The 20,416-nt window shown below is 40.0% G+C and overlaps 1 protein-coding gene across 1 annotated transcript in view; it reads right to left on the bottom strand.

Moving 5' to 3' along the window:
• CCDC162P (coiled-coil domain containing 162) overlaps nucleotides 1-20,082 on the bottom strand; it is a 165,154-nt gene extending 145,072 nt beyond the window's left edge. Inside the window, 9 exon segments of the mRNA XM_011758899.3 lie at nucleotides 1,354-1,506; nucleotides 5,257-5,414; nucleotides 6,431-6,584; nucleotides 7,679-7,873; nucleotides 8,379-8,492; nucleotides 15,152-15,262; nucleotides 15,515-15,587; nucleotides 19,160-19,324; nucleotides 19,969-20,082. Coding sequence (XP_011757201.3) covers nucleotides 1,354-1,506; nucleotides 5,257-5,414; nucleotides 6,431-6,584; nucleotides 7,679-7,873; nucleotides 8,379-8,492; nucleotides 15,152-15,262; nucleotides 15,515-15,587; nucleotides 19,160-19,305 — 1,104 coding nt within the window. The 5' untranslated portion in view covers nucleotides 19,306-19,324; nucleotides 19,969-20,082.
• Between the last annotated feature and the right edge of the window lie 334 nt (nucleotides 20,083-20,416).

The raw sequence follows: 20,416 nt of genomic DNA, 5'->3' as shown, positions 1-20,416 counted from the left end.
ACCACACCCAGCTAGTTTTTGTATTTTTTTTTTTTAATAGAGAGGAGGTTTTACCATGTTGGCCAGGATGGTCTCAATCTCTTGACCTCATGATCCGCCCACCTTGGCCTCCCAAAGTGCTGGGATTACAGGCATGAGCCACCGTACCTGGCCCAGATTTTTCTTTTCTTCATAATACAATCAATCCTTGTTGTTTGTGGATTCCACATTTGTGATTTTGCCTACTATCTAACATTTTTTGTGACCCAAAACTCAATACTAGTGGAGCTTTCATAGTCACTCATAGGCGTGTGCAGGGTAGTGAAAATTTGCGTCACCCTATGCGCATATTCTCAACTCAATTTGAACAAGGCAACACTCTGTCTTCTTGTTTCTGCTTGCATATTACTAACAAGGATCCTTTTCGTGGTCCATTTAGTGCCACATTCTTCACATTTTTGTGCTTTTTGGTGGTCATTTTACTGTTGAAAATGGTCTCCATGGGTAGTGCCAAAGTAATGTCTAATGTTTCTAAGCATAAGAAGGCTGTGTGATGTGCCTTTCGGAAAAACTACATGTGTTAGATAAGCTTCATTCAGGCATGAATTATAGTGCTGTTAGTCATTAGTTCAATGTTAATGAATCAACAATATATTTTAAATAAGATGTCATTAAACAGAAACACACGTAAAACAGTTATGTATTGATGAGTGTTCCGATGAGAGGTTCACAGGAACTAACTCTGTTTCCCCTAGAGGTAACGATTCAATGTTTGCTAACTCAGTGTTCATGGTGACTTTCCAGAGCAAAACTACCTTGAATAACAGGAACTGACCATAGTTAGCACTACCTAAAATCATCTTATTTAGTTTGCTTACTTGCATATTGTTTGTGAATTGTGTATCTCCAGCATGAAGGGCCATACCTGATATACAATATGTACCAAATAAATAGTTTTTGACTCAACGATTGGATTTACACAAGTCAATCACACCCTTGGATGATAAGCTTAGCTCTTGCCAAGTATCTGAGATCATTAGTAATAAGCAGGGAGTTTGGGCCCATCAGAGTGGGGTACAGGCATCTGGAAAGCCTTCAGGGAAGGCAGATCAGCATAGCAAACTTCAACACAGAGCCAAGGCAGGCAAAGAGCTGGAAGAGTGTGGCACACAAGGCCAGGTTCTCTGAGTTGCCTCAACTGAGGACACGGAAGCGTCTCCCCTAGTCAAAGAGGACAGTTTGCTGAGGGCACTAAGGAGAGAGGACAACAGGGACAACATAAACCTGGTGCTGCCAGGTTGCCTAGCCTGCTTAGATGACACTGTGACACTGCTGACATCACTGATAGATGACTATCACCACAAGTCTCCTTACCTTTATGAAGGAAATCCAGTTGGCTCTCTTTTTCAGGGTCATTCTGGGCCCTGCCAAACCCAAATTATCTGCTTTAGCTATTCCAGCTTCATAGTCTGGAAACGTTTGCAATCTCTGTTGCTCCATGAAGATGCTTTGAAATTTTTGGGAAACCTAAACAGGATGAAGTGAGAAGTGGAACCCAGAAAAAAAAAGTCTCAGAGAGTGGGCAATTTCAAAAACAGCTACTGATTGTCTTTGAAATAGCCTTGGAATCCAACTAATTTATAAAACACGACTCTGTGACAGTGACAAGACCTTAAATGGGCAAACCTGTGTGGCGCATGTTCTCAGTCAGCTCATTACCATAATTGTGTGTATTACCTGTTCTGAATGTCTGCTCCAGCGACTAGAAATATATTAATGTATTTATTTATATATATTTTGAACTGGAACCTAAATATAAGTGAGAAGTAAATTGTCTACCTTTGGAAATGCATTCACTTTTTCCGACCACCCAATAAACTATTATAGACTATCTAAGGATTAAATAAATCCTGCTCTCAGAGGCCTGACAAGGATGTGGCTAGAGAGGAGTCCAGATGCTAGAACCTGTTAAACTCTTTAAGGCATCTCAACCTATTCCTTTCATAGCTTACTTTCAGACTGAGGCTACAAGTGCTTTCTACAACATCAATTCCTACTGTCAAAATGCTAAACATTCCTTCTTCCCCCTCCAGGGTGGGCCCCTGTGGTGGCACCTTTATCATTATACTTGCCACGTTGGGTCAGGATTTCCTCACTACATGGTGAGCCCCATTCAGGGTATAGACTATGAATGTCAAGAATTCACCACAAGGTGGTGGCCACACAACAACGTGAGTGTACTTAATGCCACTGAACTGAACACTTACAATGGCTAAAATGGTAAATTTCGTTATGTTATTTTACCACTCATGCGTGCACATGTACACACACAGTAAGAACCTACCACAGTGCTGACACATACTAGGGCCTCAACAAAGGTTTCTGGAATGAGTGAGCAAATTTGTGAGTCACAGAGCTGAAGATTCTTCTAGTAATAACGCTGCTACCTCTGAGTTTGGGCTATCCAGTGCTGTTGCCCCTAGCCACATGTGGCTGTTTAACATTATTAATTAATTAGAATTAAACAAAATTTGAAATCTTGTTCTTCAGTTGCGCTAACCACATTCCAAGTGCTCAGATAACTATTAGTGTATGTGACTAGTGGTTAACGTGGGACAGTGCAAAGGCAGAACGCTTCCATCGCTTCTGTAAGTTCAGTGAGACAGTGCTGGCCTATGACTGGGTTGGCAAACTCCTTAAAGGGCCAGATCGTAAGTATTTTAGCCTTTACTGACCACAAGGTCTCTGTCACAGCTACTCAAGTCTGCTGTTGTAGTGTGAAAGCAGCCATAGAAAATACATACATGAATAGGCATGGCTGTTGTTAGGGTCTGAATGTTTGTGTCCCCACAAGATTCATGTGTTGAAATCCTAAACCCAAAGTGATGGTATCAGGAGATGGGAATTTGGGGAGGTGATTGGGTCATGAAGGTGAAGGCTTCACGAATAGGATTAGTGCCCTTATAAAAGAAGCCTGAGAGACTCTTGCCTTCTACCATGTGCGGACACAGCAGGAAGGCACCACCTATGAGCCAGAAAGTGGGCCCTCGCCAGACATCAGACTACCTTGATCTTGACCTTTCCAGCCTCCAGAACTGTAAGAAATACATTTCTGTTGTTTAGAAGCCACTCCGTTTATGGTATTTTGTTAGAGCAGCCTGAATGAACCTAAGACTGCTGTATTCCAAAACAACTTTATTTTAAGAAAACAGGTGAGGGCTGTAGTTTGCTGACCCTGCTCTCAGGCATTAGAGTATCAGAATAAACAGCACCTAAACATAGGAACTCTTCCTAGGCAAAAAAGTTGATGTAATGTGATTGGTTATCTTGGAACACAATTAGTGTTTCACCTAATACTGTCGTAAGAAAATTAAAAGTGGAAATTATCACCATAAAAAGGAGACAAGCTGCTCTTTGGGAAAAACATGGCTTTGTTAGAGTGCTCCACCAGGCTTGTGTTCTCTCGTTTATCATTAATAATAGTCTCCTGGGCTATAATTAACCTTTATTTTTTTTGGTTCTTCTTAAACACCATCATATTCTGATTCTGTGTTTCACCTATCATAATCCTTGATGATAATAAGGGTGAGGACACTCCCACAGAAACACTCTGCTGGAGATAGTGCTGCTGGTGGCATGAAAAGAAAGGCAAAAGCTAAACATCATCACCTTCAAGGAGACAAGAGGACATGTGATACCACTGGTTCCAGTGAGCTTAAAGAGGCTGTCTGTGTTACACACTAATAAAAATCATTCTGGGCCGGGAGCGGTGGCTCATGCCTGTAATCCCAGCTCTTTGGGAGGCCGAAGCAGGAGGATCACTTGAGGTCAGGAGTTCAAGACCAGCCTGGCCAATGTAGTAAAACCCTGTCTCTACTAAAAATACAAAAATTAGCTGGGCATGGTGGCACATGCCTGTAATCCCAGATACTTGGGAGGCCGAGGCAGGAGAATTGCTTGAACCTGGAAGGTGGAGGTTGCAGTGAGCTGAGATTGTGCCACTGTACTCCAGCCTAAGTGACAGATTGAGACTCTGCCTAAAAACAAAACAAAACAAAACACCCCCTCCACACACACACACAAAATCCTGGTAAAATTATGCTGGAACAAATGGAAATGCAAGTGAAATTTCAAACTCACGCAAATGGTGATAGCACAGACAGTAGCTTACTTCTTACATAAAGAGCATTCAAAACTATTCAGATCTTATTTTTACCTGTTTGGATCCATCAATTTCTTATTTTTACCTAGAAATATGTATACTTGCAAATAATATACAGCTAGAGCTAGAAAAATCTTTATTGTTGAAATTTTTGTTATTATAAATCTGAAGTTTGGCCAGGTGCGGTGGCTCATGCCAGTAATCCCAGCACTTTGGGAGGCCAAGGCGGGCAGATCACCTGAGGCCAGTAGTTCAAGACCAGCCTGGCCAATATGGCAACCCCATCTTTACCAAAAATACAAAAATTAGCTGGGCATGGCTGAGGCAGGAGAATCTCTTGGACCCAGGAGGCAGAGATTGCACTGAGCTGAGATTGCACTACTGCACTCCAGCCTGGGTGACAGAACAAGACTCCATCTCAAGAAAATATTTTTTAAAATCTGAAGCTATCTACCTATAGTCCTATTCTTCTCTTTGAAACAAGTTTTGTTTGTTTGTTTGTTTGTTTGAGACAGGTTCTCACTATGCTGCCCATCCTGGGCTCAAGTGATCCCTTGCTTCAACCTCCCAAAGTGCTGGGATTACAGACATGAACCACCATGCCCAGCCCCCTTTGAAACAAGTTTTAACATGGCTTTTGATAATATGAGTTGTCTTCATTTCAGGAAGTACAACACTGTGTTATAGCAGAGAAGACTGCATGACTTTAAACATCACTACACAAGGTACCTGCTATTAAATATAAAGCATTTTGTCAATAAGGAAAGCTATTGCAATACATTTTGAGAACTGGAGGGCTTTTTTGCCCTCCAATTGACAACTCTGCCAAGCAAATTTGCCAAATATTTACATCATCTACTATAGACCATACACTACTTTTGCTTTAAGTTCTGCAGAAAAACAAGTCCTGAAATCCTTCTGGGTTCACTATTTGAGTCCCATTACTCTTACAGAGGAAACTTTTCCTAACTGCTAATCAAAATTTCACCTATTACTACTTTATATGATCACTCTCGAAACAATTGTTGGTAGTAAAAGGTGCAACTCTGTGGAAAATAGCAGTGCTTTCTTTCATGAACACCTATATTTCTATTAAGAAAGAGTATATCAAATACCAAGGAAAAAAGTTCCATTTCCTTAGCAGAGTCCCATAGCTCTTCCACGTCACATGGGATATCGAAATGGGAGAGCAGGAGCTTCAGCTGAGGTTTCAGTTCTACTGTTTCTGTTGTGTGTTGGGGGAGGACAAAAGCAGCTTCTGTTCTCATTGTCCCTGAAGAAAACCAAAATCAAGAGCATTAAGACCAATGAATACTGCCAGGGAGAGAAAATGGAGAGTCCTTTGAGACAGCTAGAAGTAGGAGCTCCTCTACTGACGGGATGCCCATTCTGCTCCTTTGCCAACATTTTCTGCCGCAATTTACAGTCTGCACCCTACTTGACCAGGTGGATCTGACAAATTCTTGGAGCTGGGCTTTTGCAGGAGGCAGCAAGGACTCCTTGCCATCTCACAGCCTACAGGAGAAACCCAACAGACCTTTTGGGGAATGACTTGGAGCAGAATTGTCTACTTTGTGGTAAATGAAGAACATTATTTATAAATTTATCCAACAAATTAGAAGAAGGTGAGAGCCTTCAGCTGCTTTCACATAGCTAGCTCCCCCTCATCTCTAAGGACCCAGTTTGAACTCCCCTCCTTCAAGAAGCCTTCTCAGATGCCCCACAGCTGGGTTTGGCTACCTCTCCCAGGCACTCCCAGGACACTCTGTGCATCCAAGCAAGAATGTCACTCAGAGTAGAAATCTTATCAGGTTTCTTAGTCATCTATAACACAAGGTAAGGGCAGGAAAACTGCATTAATTTTATTCAGATGAAGAAATTATTTTAGATTTATGTAATATGAAAACTGGAAGGAGCCTTAGAGATCACTGATTCTGAAAGGTGTATTATGGAGATGACCAAATTGAGGGCCAAGGAAATGAAATTCAGGCCCACAGTGAGGCCAGGACAGGAACAAGCCTAGAGCCCAGTACTGCTGACTTTAAGTCCATTTTTTTCTCTCACTCTTAACTTGCTAATTATAAAGACAGAGATTAAAACATGTCTTAAAAAGTGTTTGTTATTTTTTCCCATCTGAAAATATTAAATTAAGATTTGTCTATTAAGAAGATAAAACCTTTTGGTATATAGAACAATTTTTAGCAAGATCATGGGACAACCAGCATAAGTCTAAAATTACAATCTTCTTTGCTCCACATTACCCGAGGGGAAAGAAGACTAATTTCTTACCAGAAATGCTGGTGTCCACAGGGTCAGGAGACGCAGGACCCTGAATGTCAGGGTCAATGTCATTGACACAGACCTTTTCATTTTTCTGACCAACTTCAGCGACTTGGTTGACAGCTACACTTAGCACTTTGGAGATGGGCAAATACTGAAGGGCCTACAGAAGGGCAAGACCAAGAGGCCAAACATCAACACAATTCTCACAGAAGCTTCCAGACTCAGGTTCAGGAGCAGCCCTTTGCTTTGGGAGGGAAGAATAGAAGTAGAGGTGGAGCCTCAGTAACCTGCCCAATGATGAGGGGCTACATTTGGAGCTCGGAGACCTAGTACTGTTACTGACTCTGAGTGGCCTTAACCTCCAAACAGGTCTACTTTGATCAAGGATCCAAAATGGACAAGGCACTTGTGAGGTGCTAGGGATACAAAGAGGAATAAGACAGGATACAACCTCAAAGAGCTCACGGTTTACTAGAAGACCCAGACTTACAAGCAGATTGTTATAACACCATGTGACTGGTGAGAAATGTATCAGAGGCAGAGCCCATAGTGGCTGGCTGGGTGTGGGGAAAGGATGAAGCCAGGTTTCTGATTTGGGCAATTCCGTGGATGATGGTGTCTCTGAGCTAAGGCAAAGAGAAGTAGGGAAAGATGTGTGTAGAAAAACAATAATCTTTCCAAAATGGAAATGTGATCATGTTACTCCTTTCTGACGCCTCTAGCCTGACTTAGGGCCTCTCTGTGACTCTCTTTACCCTATGCTTATACTTATCCTGTGCTTTGTTACCCCATTGTATTTCAGTTGAATATTTACTTACCCATCTTCCTACCAGCCGAGGACCCAGTTACTTTTCAGCAAAGGCCGTATCCTTGCTGCATGCCTAGGACAAGTACCTGGCACATATTAGACCCTCATTAAACATTACCTAATATTTAAAAAGTGGATCTAAATCAGAGAGCACAAATTCTGAACAAGATGATGAAGACAAGAACTTCCAGAGTGAATATGAAATAGTAAACAGAGACGTCTTCGAGAAAGCGAAATTAATTATTTCAGTAGAATAAAGTTACAAAAGAGAAAAATGTCTAAGGTTTCAAAGAGAAATCCAGTGACCCATTATGTTTCTGTCATTTGTAGGGCAGGTGGAGTCCTGAAACAGTGACAATCTAAAACTAAGTGACAGATGTGAGAAAACAATGTACTGATCATCCCTGGAAGGGTGCCACACCATCACGTCACTGTGCTTCACATACCTGCAGGTACTGGTGAACAGTCCTGAGAGACTGCAGGTGGCACACTAACCACTTTGTATAGACAGTCAGATCTTCCTGTGTCACTAAGTTAGGAGGATTGCTTTTTCCCATGAGGAAGTTTTCTCGCGCAACAGACAACCTTTCAGCTCTCTGAAGGGCATCATTGTACTCCTGCATAATGTAGCCAACTTGTTTCTGTTTAAGAGAGATACAGAGATAGAACTCGGTTATTTGCAATCCTTATGCTCTGTATCATTTGCTTCCAAGCATAGGGTAATGTTGTTTTGGGTCTAAATAAAGGGGTTCTTTGAATCCCAAAGTTCTTCCATATTCTGAATTTGACTTAAAAGGGCAGTGGTCATATTCTTAGGACTTTGAAGGAGACAGACTCCAAGCAAAGAGTCAGTGCATAGGGATACTTATAACTAGAGTCAGCTTCTGAACTTTTTACCTAAAGCTGAGGAAGCTAAGTCTGTGAAGAAAAATACATTTCCTCTCATACTAAACTTCCTTCAAATCTTATTCTTAAGAATAGTTTACCTTTACCATTACCTTCTGTCATTGGTAGAACATGCGAGAAGGCACATCCATTAATTTCTTTTCTATCTTTAGCTGTGACTTTTAAAAAACTGACAAGCTTATTGGCCATTTTGTTTCAACATAAAAAATAGCCCAGAGGTTCTGTTCATAGACTTCCTACCTTGTAAAGAGGATAAAGTTGCTCCATGATCTTACTGTGTTGGCAAAACCTCTTCCACCTAAGCATGTGTAAATATTTACTCTGGGCCAGCTGGGTAATTCTTTCTGTGTAATACTTTAACAAGAAAAACAAGCACTTAGAGAAAGAAGATTGAATAAGTCTTAATAACACTAACAAGAGGAAAATCGGTCTCTGGTTGTTTTGGAAAGATTATTTTTCTATATGAAGACCATAACATTAAGAGGTCTGGCTCGGCCGGGCGTGGTAGCTCACACCTGTAACCCCAGCACTTTGGGAGGCCAAAGTGGGTGGATCCCCTGAGGTCAGGAGTTTGAGAGCAGCCTGTTCAACATAGCGAAACCCCGTCTCTACTAAAAACACAAAAAATTAGCTGGGCATGGTGGCAGGTGCCTGTAATCTCAGCTACTCGGGAGGCTGAGGCTGGAGAATCACTTGAACCCAGGAGGCAGAGGTTGCAGTGAGCCGAGATCACGCCATTGCACTCCAGCCTGGGCAACAAGAGTGGAACTCTGTCTCAAAAAAAAAAAAAAAAAAGAAGAAGTCTGGCTCAAGATAGTATTCAAATTGAAATAAAGTTAGTAGACATTTCTAAGTCCTTATGATCTGTTGCCAAGTCAATAGATGTAAGCTAATTTCTCAGTTACAACAATTTTAGCAGTGACATAAAAGTCTGTCAAGTTATCTAAAGCTGAGCCTAAAATTTTTTATTAAAAACTGAAATTATGAGTCAAAAATACAGAGTACATTACAGGTAGGATTATAGCTTTTAATCTCAGATCAGAAATTTTATTTATATCTAAAAATGTTTAATTTTTTAAAGATTTTCTTTCTGATAATAAAAATAATACTGACTATGATGGAATAACCAGAACCAGACTTACCCTTTTATCATAAACAACTAGAAAATTGGACACAATATATAAGGCAACTGTTTTCTGACATTGGACAACAGGCAGTGCAGGACTCTGGTCCCTGAGAGAAGGACACAAATCATGTAGGCCCTGCAATCACCTTGGTTTCCTACCTGAAGGCAGTTTCTGAGCCATGGAGCAAGAAAGGGAATCCTAAGCAGAGTAGATGATATTTCTGAGTTAAAGAAAGAGAAACTGAAATTTGGAAAATTGAGTCAGCCGAAGTTTGCAGGAGACAAGGAAGCCATGCAAAGAAAGGATTCTAGAAATCTGCATCAAGATCCCTTTCAGTCTGTTGCTGAATACTAAGCCAAGCATGTAGAAGGTGAAACTCCAGTTAGTTGTCCAAAGAATAACTGACTAGGGAATTGTAAACTGAACAGTTCCGAGTTCATATGAGGCTGAGAGATGTTCAAGTCCAACCAGCTAGAGTGAGGGCTTTTCACTGAATATCTGGGACATTCAGTAAAGACATCAAAAGCTTTAGTGAAAGGATAAACTATGCCTAGAGTAATGATTCTAAACCTGCTCCAACAATCCCTAAGCCTTGAAAGGATTAAGCTGATCTGTAAGTAACTTAACTGCCTACCAGAATAAAGTCCAACAAGCTCTAAATAATACAAAAAATCTGGTACTTAATAATGAAAAATTTACAATTTTCAGCATTCAAAAAAAAATTACTAGACATGCAAAGAAAGAGGAAAGCATGATTCAAAAGCAAAAGAAAAATTAGGGATGAGAAACAGGCCCAGAAATGACAGAGATGATGAAAGTTACCAACAAGAACTTTTAAAGAACTATTGTAAATATGCTCAGCATGCTCAAGGATTGAAAGGAAAATGTGAACACAGGCTGATCATGGTGGCTTATGCCTGTAATCCCAGCACTTTGGGAGGCTGAGGTGGGCAGATCACTTGAGGCCAGGAATTTGAGACGAGCCTAGCCAACATAGTGAAACCCTGTCTCTACTAAAAATACAAAAATTAGCCAGGTGTGGTGGTGTGTGCCTGTAATCCCAGCTTGGGAGGCTGAGGCACAAGAATCACTTGAACCCAAGAGGCAGAGGTTGCAGTGAGCTGAAATAAAGCCACTGCACTCCAGCCTGGGCAATAGAGTGAGACTCTGTCTCGAAAAAAAATTACAAAAAGAACAAGAAAAGAAAATGTGAACATATGAGGAAAGAAATGGAAAATATCAAAACAAATCAGATGGGAACTTCTAGAAATGAAAAATACAATATCTGAATAAAAAACTGACTCGATGTGATTAAAAGTAGATTAGACAGTGCATAAGAAAAGGCTGATAAATCTGAAGACATAGCAGCAGGAACTATGCAAAATGAAGCACTGAGGGGGAAAAAGACTGAAGAAAATTAGTAGTCTTAATGACCTATGAAACAATATGAAGTATTTAACAAATGTGTAATTGGATTCCCAGAAGGAGAAGTGCAGGCAGAAAATATATTTGAAAAAATAATGGTTGAAGTTTTTCAAAAACTGATGAAAACAATAAACACACAATCCAAGAAGCTCAACCAACCCCAAGCAAGAGAAACACAAGGAAAACTTCAACACACATCATAATACAATATCTAAAAACCATTAAGAAAAAATCTTAAAAGTAGCCAGAGAATAAAAAGATACACTATGATCAGAAATGAAAACTATGTATATCCATAAAAAAGAATGAAATCATGTCCTTTGCAGCAACATGGATGCAATTAGAGGCCATTAGCCTAAGTGAATTAATGCAAAAATAGAAACCCAAATATCACATGTTCTCACTTATAAGTGGGAGCTAACTTTTGGGTACACATGGACATAAAGATGGGAACAATAGAAACTGGGAACTACTAGAGAGGGGAGGGAGTGAAGGGGAATAGGGGTTGAAAAACTACCTATTGCATACTATGCTCACTATCTGGGTGACGGGATCAATTGTACCTCAATCCTCAGCATTACACAATATGCCCAGGTACTTTCATTATTAAGTACTAGATTTTTTTGTATTATTTAGAGCTTGTTGGACTTTATTCTGGTAGGCAGTTAAGTTAACAAACCTGCATATGTACCCCCTGAATCTAAAATAAAAGTTGAAATTATTTAAAAAAGAATAAAATATCAAAAAAAGAAAGTTACTTGGGATTTTGTTGATAATTTAGGTTTTAATGTGTCTGTGAAATGCAAAGACTTTTGCTGGTCAATGCCAGTGACCAAGATGAACCATGGAAACATTACGTATTAGTCAGCTCTCACAATGCTAATAAAGATATACACAAGACTGCATAATTTATAAAGAAAAAGAGGTTTAATGGACTCACAGTTCTACATGACTGGGGAGGCCTCACAATCAAGACAGAAGGCAAAACATGGTGGCAGGCAAGAGGACATGTGCAGGGGAATGCCCCTTTATAAAGCCATCAGATCTCATGAGACTTATTCATTATCATGAGAACAGCATGGGAAAGACCCATCCGCATGATTCCATTACCTCCCACCAAGTCCCTCTCATGACACGTGGGAATTACAGGAGCTACAATTCAAGATGAGATTTGGGTGGGGACACAGCGAAACCACATCACATTAGTTCAAGTAAGCAAATGGTTAGAGGTTGACAGAAAAAAAAATCACTTAAATTAGTGAAGTGCTCTTTCCTGTTATGATATATATTTGAGTTTCCTTTTAGCTTATGAATAAACATGTGTACTTACATATAGTAGTGATAAAAATTCAAACTATTCCACAGTTCTATTTTAAAATGGCATGTTTTATATTTTTTTGTATAATTAATCTTAATTGCAAAAATGTGTATACTTAATCTCAGTGAAAATAAAGCTGTCACCTAAGAAAGAGAAGGAAAGAAAGAAAGAGAGAGAGAAAAGGAAACTATGTAAGACAAAAGACAAAAGACAGTGGAGCAGTATCTTTAAAGCAATAAAAAATCACCAACCCAGAATTCTATGTTGAACAAAAATATCTTTCCAAAATGAAGGGGAAATACTTCTTTCAAAACAACAAAGGCTGTGAGAATTTGTCCCTTGCAAACCTGAACTACTAGAAATGCTAAAGAAAATTCTTCGGAGAAAAGGCAAATGATATCCTATGGAAGTTTAGATAATACTAGAGTTTCTCAACCTCAGCAACTATTGACATTGGGGACTAGATAATTCTTCATTGTGAGAGACTGCCCTGTGAATTGTAGAATGTTTAGCAGCATCCCCGGCCTCTACTCACTTAATGCTAGCAGCAACCAATCACACCCCTCACCCAAATTGTGACAACAAGAAATATCCCCAGACATTTCCAAATGTCCCTTGGGGCACAAAATATCTTCTATCTCTACCCCTCCTCTCTCTCCATTGAGAAACACTGATATCCACAAAAGAATGAAGAATGCCAGAAATGATAGGGAAAGAGAATCCTGGCCGGGCGAGGTGGCTCAAGCCTGTAATCCCAGCACTTTGGGAGGCCGAGACGGGCGGATCACGAGGTCAGGAGATCGAAACCATCCTGGCTAACACGGTGAAACCCCGTCTCTATTAAGAAATACAAAAAACTAGCCGGGCGAGGTGGCGGGCGCCTGTAGTCCCAGCTACTCGGGAGGCTGAGCCAGGAGAATGGCGTGAACCCGGGAGGCGGAGCTTGCAGTGAGCTGAGATCCGGCCACTGCACTCCAGCCTGGGCGAGAGCGAGACTCCGTCTCAAAAAAAAAAAAAAAAAAAAGAGAATCCTGAATGAAAACAATGATGACAGTTTGACTTGCAAATAGTATCTCAATATCTTTTGTTTCTTTGTGATTAATTTAATAGTTAATTCCTAACTAAAGAATTAACTATTGCTAAAGAACTAATTTGTATGCATAGGTAAGATATAACTCGTAACACAGGAATAGAGAACAAGGAATTTTAAAATCTAAATAATATATACTTATTATAGAAAATTTAGCAAACATATAAAAGTAGAAAGGAGAACTTCATTATCCTGTCATCCAAACATAACATTCATTAACATTTGGTCTAAGTCCTCCAAGTGATTTTTTTCTATACATACTTGACCATTATTATGACATACATACACACACACACATTAGTTTTTGTTAACATTTCATATATAATAATTCCTTATGCTAATGTTAAAAGAAAAACTTTAGACAAATTAGATTTAACAGAGTTTAATTAAGTAAAGAACAATTCATGAATTGGGCAGCCCTCCTAGCCCCCCAACCAGAGTAAGTTCAGAGAGACTCCAGTGTTGCTGCACAGCGAAAGAGGATTTATGGACAAAAAGGAAAGTGAAGTCACAGAAAACAGAAGTGAGGTACAGAAACAGTCAGATTGGTTACAGCTCAGTGTTTGCCTTATTTGAACACACTTTGAACAGTTGGCTGCCTGCAAGTGGCTAAAGTATGACTTCTGTGATTGGCTGAGACTCAGCTACTTGTTACAAGAGTAGGTTATGGTCTATTTACAGTCCAGTTAGGTTACAGGTCACTATGTAGGGAGAAACCTTACCAAGGTTTCTGAACTTACAAGAAGGCAGCTTTAAGCTAAACTTAATTTAACAATAAAAAATGTTTAATGGCAGAACAATATTCTACCATGTACCATACTGTTTTTCTTAACTCTTTATCTTATTGGTGGATATTTAGGCAATTCTAATGTTTTACTTTTATTATAATGCTGTAATAATAATCTTTATGGAAAACTATTTTTCCCATGTCTTGAGTTATTTTCTTAATAGAAATTTCCAGGACTGGGCACAGTGGCTCACACCTGTAATCCCAGCATTTTGGGAGGCCAAGGTGGATCACTGAGGCTAGGGGTTCAAGACCAGCCTGAACAACATGGTGAAATAAAATTAAATAAAATAAAATTTCTCAGAAATGTCTTCTTTTATTTATTTATTTATTTATTTATTTATTTTTGGGAGGGAGTCTCGCTCTGTCACCCAGACTGGAGTGCAGTGGCACGATCTCGGCTCATTGCAAGCTCTGCCTCCCAGGTTGACGCCATTCTCCTGCCTCAGTCTCCAGAGTATCTGGGACTACAGGTACCTGCCACCTCGCCTGGCTAATTTTTTGTATTTTTAGTAGAGACAGGGTTTCACCGTGTTAGCCAGGATGGTCTCGATCTCCTGACTTCGTGATCCACCCACCTCGGCCTCCCAAAGTGCAGGGATTACAGGCGTGAGCCACCGTGCCCAGCCAGAAATGTCTTCTTTAGGTTAGACAATAGTTTTTTTTTTGTTTTTTTGTTTTTTTTTTTAAGACAGAATCTCACTCTGTCACCCAGGCTGGAATGCGGTGGTTCAATCTGAGCTCACAGCAACCTCCGCCCCCTGGTTTCAAGCGATTCTCCTGCCTCAGCCTCCCGAGTAGCTGCGACTACAGGCATGAGCCACCACGCCCAGCTAATTTTTGTATTTTTAGTAGAGACAGGGTTTCACCATATTGGTCAGGCTGGTCTCGAACTCCTAACCTCAAGTTATCTGCCTGCCTCGACCTCCCAAAGGGCTGAGATCACAGGCATGAGCCACCACGCCTGGCCATAGCCAATAGCTTTTTAAGGGCTGGAACTGTCCTAGTCAATGTTGTATTGCCCTACATAATCGACACAGAAAGTATTTAGCAGAAATTCAGTCAATTGTTCTATGCCTTTAAGCCGAATTTAAAGCTATGAAATAGATCTCTGACAGCAGCGTTTACACTAGCCAAGTCGTGCAAACTATACATGTCGAGAAAAACAAAACCTACCCTAGTGAAAGGATATACCTGAAAGCCAGTTTGCCCATACATTTCTACTAAATTTCAAATGAATTTTTCAAATTGCAATATCACTCTTACCTGCAACAGAAGCAAAGGTAAATTTTCAGGGGTGTACTCCCTTCTTAGGCAGCTCTCTAGCTCCCTCTGCATGATGTCCGCCTGAACAACAAAGGACTTCGACTCGGCCACCTAAACCCAAATAACTAGTTTTAATATCCCAAATTAAAGAACTGTAAAATTTCAAATATCCCCAAATCAGACTTTTCCAAGGAAATAAGGGTCTGCTCTGATCCAGTGGTAAGCTGAATAGTGGCCTGTTCTCATAAATACTGTTAATAGCATCAGCTGTTTGTCTGCAAAAATAAACTGTCCCTGCTAAAAGTTACCAATCAGAAAAATCAAACTTACTGTTGTATTGAAATAGCCCACTCTCCTACTCACCTGTAAGGTTTGCTTCAGTGCCAGTTCCCTCTCTCTTCTAAAGTAATAAATATCCTTTGGCGTTTGAACAGAGCTGCAGAAAGATTTATGCAATATAAGTAGTAATTACAGAAGCTGTAGTCGACCGGATTATAGATAGGCCATGATTAATCTGTAACTCTTCACAACTGCTCATTTCTGAATAAGTATATCATATTATACTGAATTATTGAGGGCATGCAAAGGCCACATCCTTTTGTTTTGGTTAGAATCTTTTTTGATTCTTCTTTGATTAGCATGTTTGCTAAACCTTTCCCTGGGCCAGTTTTTCTCTCTCCTCCCCATACAAACAGAGTATTTCGTTCTACCCTTGATTCACCTCACTATTTCCTACTGCAGAGTAAAGGGAGGGACACAATGGTGAGGATTTTTATTTCCCCAACTGTATTCCCTCCAGCAACCTTATCTCTGACAAATATTGTGCCTCTCAGATCCCACTTTCACCCTAACTGGCACTTAAAACCAATATCGTGTAATTTAAAATAAAATGCTTCTATTTTTGTGTTCTTGATGAATTATCTGCTGGGGGGTGGGAGTGACTCTTAAATATCAAAGATGAAATACTTCAGGAATCATTTTAACCAAACTTAATGCTTCAGGAAAATTACTGATTCCTAGGAAAAACATTTATAGCAGAAGCGCCTGTTTAAGCAGCCTTGTGAATTCCTGTTTACAGCGTTATGAGGGAGCTGTTGTTTTTACCATGGACTCTGATACAAGGAGGCACAAGCTGTGGGGTCACCTGGTAAGGGGGTGGGATGCTGGGTTGGGAACAGCAGAGTGCTCCACATTTGGGATAAGATATATCCCAAGGTTTGGCAGCTTTGGAAATATCAGGAAACAGCAACCCTGATGCCAACATCACTTTCTCAAGGTAGTATTTTGCAGACATTGGTAAGGGGCCAGAGCAGGTAGTCTAGAAAACAAGTGAGAGACCACCTAGAGATTATGAAGGAGGTATAAGCAGTGACATTTAGGTTAATATTGTTCATATGGCCCTATGAGTTCCCAGATAAGTTTTAAGGGAAGATAAAAATACACTGTTAGTTTGTACACTTACCAGCAATTTCCCCCACTACAGGCAGTGGTTCTGTGAAAAGAACCCCAGGCTGACAGTCAAGAAATCCATCAGCCAAGTGAGCCTAAGCAACCCATTTAGACACATTATGTCAAATTTCCAGCCCTGAAGCTGGAGATAATGCCCCACTTATCTCCTAATATCTTTGCTTTAATGGGGTGGAGGAAGAAAAAAGAGGTGAGCTCTGAAAGGGATTTGAGAATAAAAACAGTAATAAACCTAAGGTATAATTTCTGTGATTCTGAATCCTGGCTGCAGCGTTGTGGCAGTGAGGAACGAGTAACCAACCAGAAAAGGGATTAGCTATTACCAGGTAGGTAGAGAAACACAAGAAACTTTCCCCTGCCCTCTGGTCTTCTTATCTTTGGCATACTGGGAGATGAGGAGGGTCATGGGCTTAGCTACCCAGCTCTGTCTCATTCGGATCTTGTCTTTCCTCTCAGTTAACCTCAAAGTGCCTATGAATGACCCAGAAGAAACTGGTGAACATAAGTAGTGTGTATATCAACCTGCAAAAAGAGATTTACTCCTATATTCATCAAGCATTGTTCATTCAACATACATTCATTCATTTATTCATTCAGCAAGAGTTTATGAAACACTTAACCATTGCAAAGTCTTGGGTTTGTGGAGTGAAACGAGGGAAAGGATGCAAAAAAAAAAAAAAAAAAAAAAAAAAAAGGGAAAATGATTAAGACACACAGTTCTCCAGGCCTCAATAGATTTTTCAGTCTAGTGGAATGAGAATGTTAAAGTGATTATCGGGAGTGGATATTTCCATGTTCCTTGGACTCTAGAACCTAGCACAGCACCTGGAAAACAGAAGGTGCTCAAGAAGCATTTGTTAGACTAATAGATTCTTCCAGGTGCAGTGTTGGGTGGTTTGGGGGAGTAGACAAATAAGGCAATCCAGGATTTCCCATCACTCGATTCTAAGAGACATCAGAAAGCCTTTCTTATCCCAGTGTACACTGGGGAGCCACTTGCTTGACATTCTGACATTTAAATCATAAGAATATCAACACTCCATCTTTGCATTGTGTTTTCTTGTTTTAAAAATACTTTAACATGCATTATCTCATTATCCTCATGACCTCATGTAGGTAGGCAAGGTACTAACCTCATTTTTCAAATAAAGAAACCAAAGTTGAGAGAAATTATGACTTGCATGGTTCCATGATCTTTCCATCTCATCACACAATCTGATTTGCTTCAGACACCTGATGGTTTTAAATACTAATTAAAAAACATATGAAATGCTGGTTCTTCAGAATTGTCTTTGGAATGAAGTACTAATTCACCTGCTTACTGCATCTTCTGACCTCTCCACACCTCTCACCATCCATATTGTATTTTCTCAATGATTCAACCTAACAGGGTTCTTACACTGCTCCTTTTGATCAATTGCGGCAGTAACAGAAACAGAGGGATATGAAGGTCCTGGCCCCATGAGACTTGTCATTAGGGCCTGACCTATGTCTCTTGTTTCTCTACAAGAACTTGATTGCTGTTGTTGGCAGCATTTACCTATAGAAGAGCTCCTGATGAAACAGGCTGGCTGGCTTCCTGTTGTGATCTGCTCTAGAGGAGAAGAACAAAAGCCCCTCTCGCTCTAGCTTACGTAACTCTCAGCAAATCAGTAACAAAAGACCCAAGAAGTTATTAACAGCGAGTTCCTACTTTGGGGGGCTACAGACTTCCACGAAGCCCCACATGTGCAGTTAGAACTAAAACTCAACCTGTAGTTACCCCTTCCTCATTTTTGTGCTAAGAATAATGCCTTGGGTGGAGATTTAAAATGCTAATGCTACATCTGATGTATGAAGAAGCATGTTAAGCCACTGCATGAGCACTAGAAACTGCACCCCAGTCCCCCCACCATATATGCCCTGATGTAACCCTTCTCTATCAAAAGATCCTATAAAACTAACCCACACACTACCCTTGGAGAGCAGCTCTTTCCTTTTCCTTTCTTGGTGCTGGCTCCCTTGTGCACAAGCTGAATAAACTTTCCTTTGCTGCTCTGTTTGGTGATCTCTCTTGATTTCTATCCTGGCAGAGAGCAAGAATCCACAGTGCTGGTAACACTCACAGAATATCGTTTTTAATAATGTAGTACCAAATGCCTACCATTATTTCAGCTTTTAAATTTCTCACCAAAATCAAAGTCAAATTCAACTAAAATATTATTGGGTAAAAGGACATCTCCTTTCACTGAGTATGATTTGTATTACAGCTTCTGTAACTTTAAGACAATAGCATCAGTTAACATGTAAAAACACTTTTACATTTTCTTTGGTAAGACTTTTGCTTGGATCTGTCTTAACAAATCTAGAATATAGAAAAATCTTAGAGGCAGCAATCAGGTTAGAAATGGGTACCTGAAACTGCTATTATATACTATCTATCTGAACTGGAGATAATGCCAATTGTCCATGTAAAAAGAAGAAAGGGTGCTGATGGAGATTATGGAGTGAGAGTGGGAAGTAAAGCCCTGAAGATCACACCTTCTCACTGCCACTATTTACCTGTAAACTCGATTAGTTGTTCCCTGAAGAGCTCCTTGCTCTTCTATCTCAGACTTCAGTTCAGTCAGTTGCACAGCCAGTTTTTTCTCCAACAGCTGGACCCTTTCTGTGGAAGTGATCTTGTAAATTTCATCCATGATTTGCATTTGCTGTTTTTCTGTATCCCTGAAAAAGAGGATCACAAAGCTTGATGCCCTCAGTGACCATTACCCAGCATGTGGAACTTTGTCTATCTTTGTCCAAGAAATCATGTGGACTCTGTAGAAATGCATGCATTTTGCTATTAGACCGTTGTCATTGGTGATTTAATTAACATCTAGTAAACAGTAGAGAAAAAGTCGATCAGAATCTCCATGGGTCATGCCTTTGATTAACCCAGTTCACCTTCAAAAACATCTCTGCTTCAGCTTTGGCTGTTGGGGTTTAATAAGCGAAAATGCACCTCCCCTTAACCCCTCACCTCTGCAGTCTTGATAAATGTTTGTGGGGATTACACACTAACTACTGTGAGTGGCAGTTATTGCTGACTTCTAATAAAAAATTGTACTTTTACATTTGAATGTGTTTTCTTAATTTTGACTGCCTACATTTAGCACACAGGTTTTACCATTAAATAACAGCTGATAACCTCCCACCCCACCTCACCTGGTTCACAGTCTGTCAAATTCAACGTAATTGTTTGTTAAGTACTTAGTGTCAACATTCTCATTAACAATGTAGATTAACTGCATGACTCAGAAGTCCTGGGACCCATAAATTGCAGGGGATTCAACAGATGACATATTTCCTTGTGTTACTGCTGCCCTCACCTGTCCTGGACAAGTAGGAGTTAAGTCTCACTTAGGCCACATTAGAGAGATTTATAATACTTAAACCTTCTTTTTTTCCTTTGATATTTCTAGGTTCTCATCTTTCCTTTCGAGATATTTCATTTTCTCAAGTTAATATGCTGTCATTTCAACAAATAATTAAGCTGTAGAGATGTTTTGTCTAGAGGCTTCCTTTGGGAGCCTATTTATTCTTTTTCTAAATACATTAAAAATGGAAATGAGCATCCATGTTCAGTCCAGGTTGTGAACCTGCCTAGTAATAAATCTGTCATATTTGGCATGCCATTGGAGCTCAATAAAATGCACTGTTATTGTTCTTAGCAAAAGTAAAATGTTGTTATAGAAAATATTTGCCATTTGGCAGTGTCCTTTCAAGTTGGACGAACAGTTAAACAACTGCCTTAACAGCTGCATTCCAATCGGCAGC

Source organism: Macaca nemestrina, chromosome 5, assembly GCF_043159975.1.
Source record: "Macaca nemestrina isolate mMacNem1 chromosome 5, mMacNem.hap1, whole genome shotgun sequence".
In the NCBI taxonomy this organism is placed as follows: domain Eukaryota; kingdom Metazoa; phylum Chordata; class Mammalia; order Primates; family Cercopithecidae; genus Macaca; species Macaca nemestrina.
Note: the sequence above shows the minus strand (reverse complement) of the source record. Positions and strands in the feature narration are given on the sequence as shown.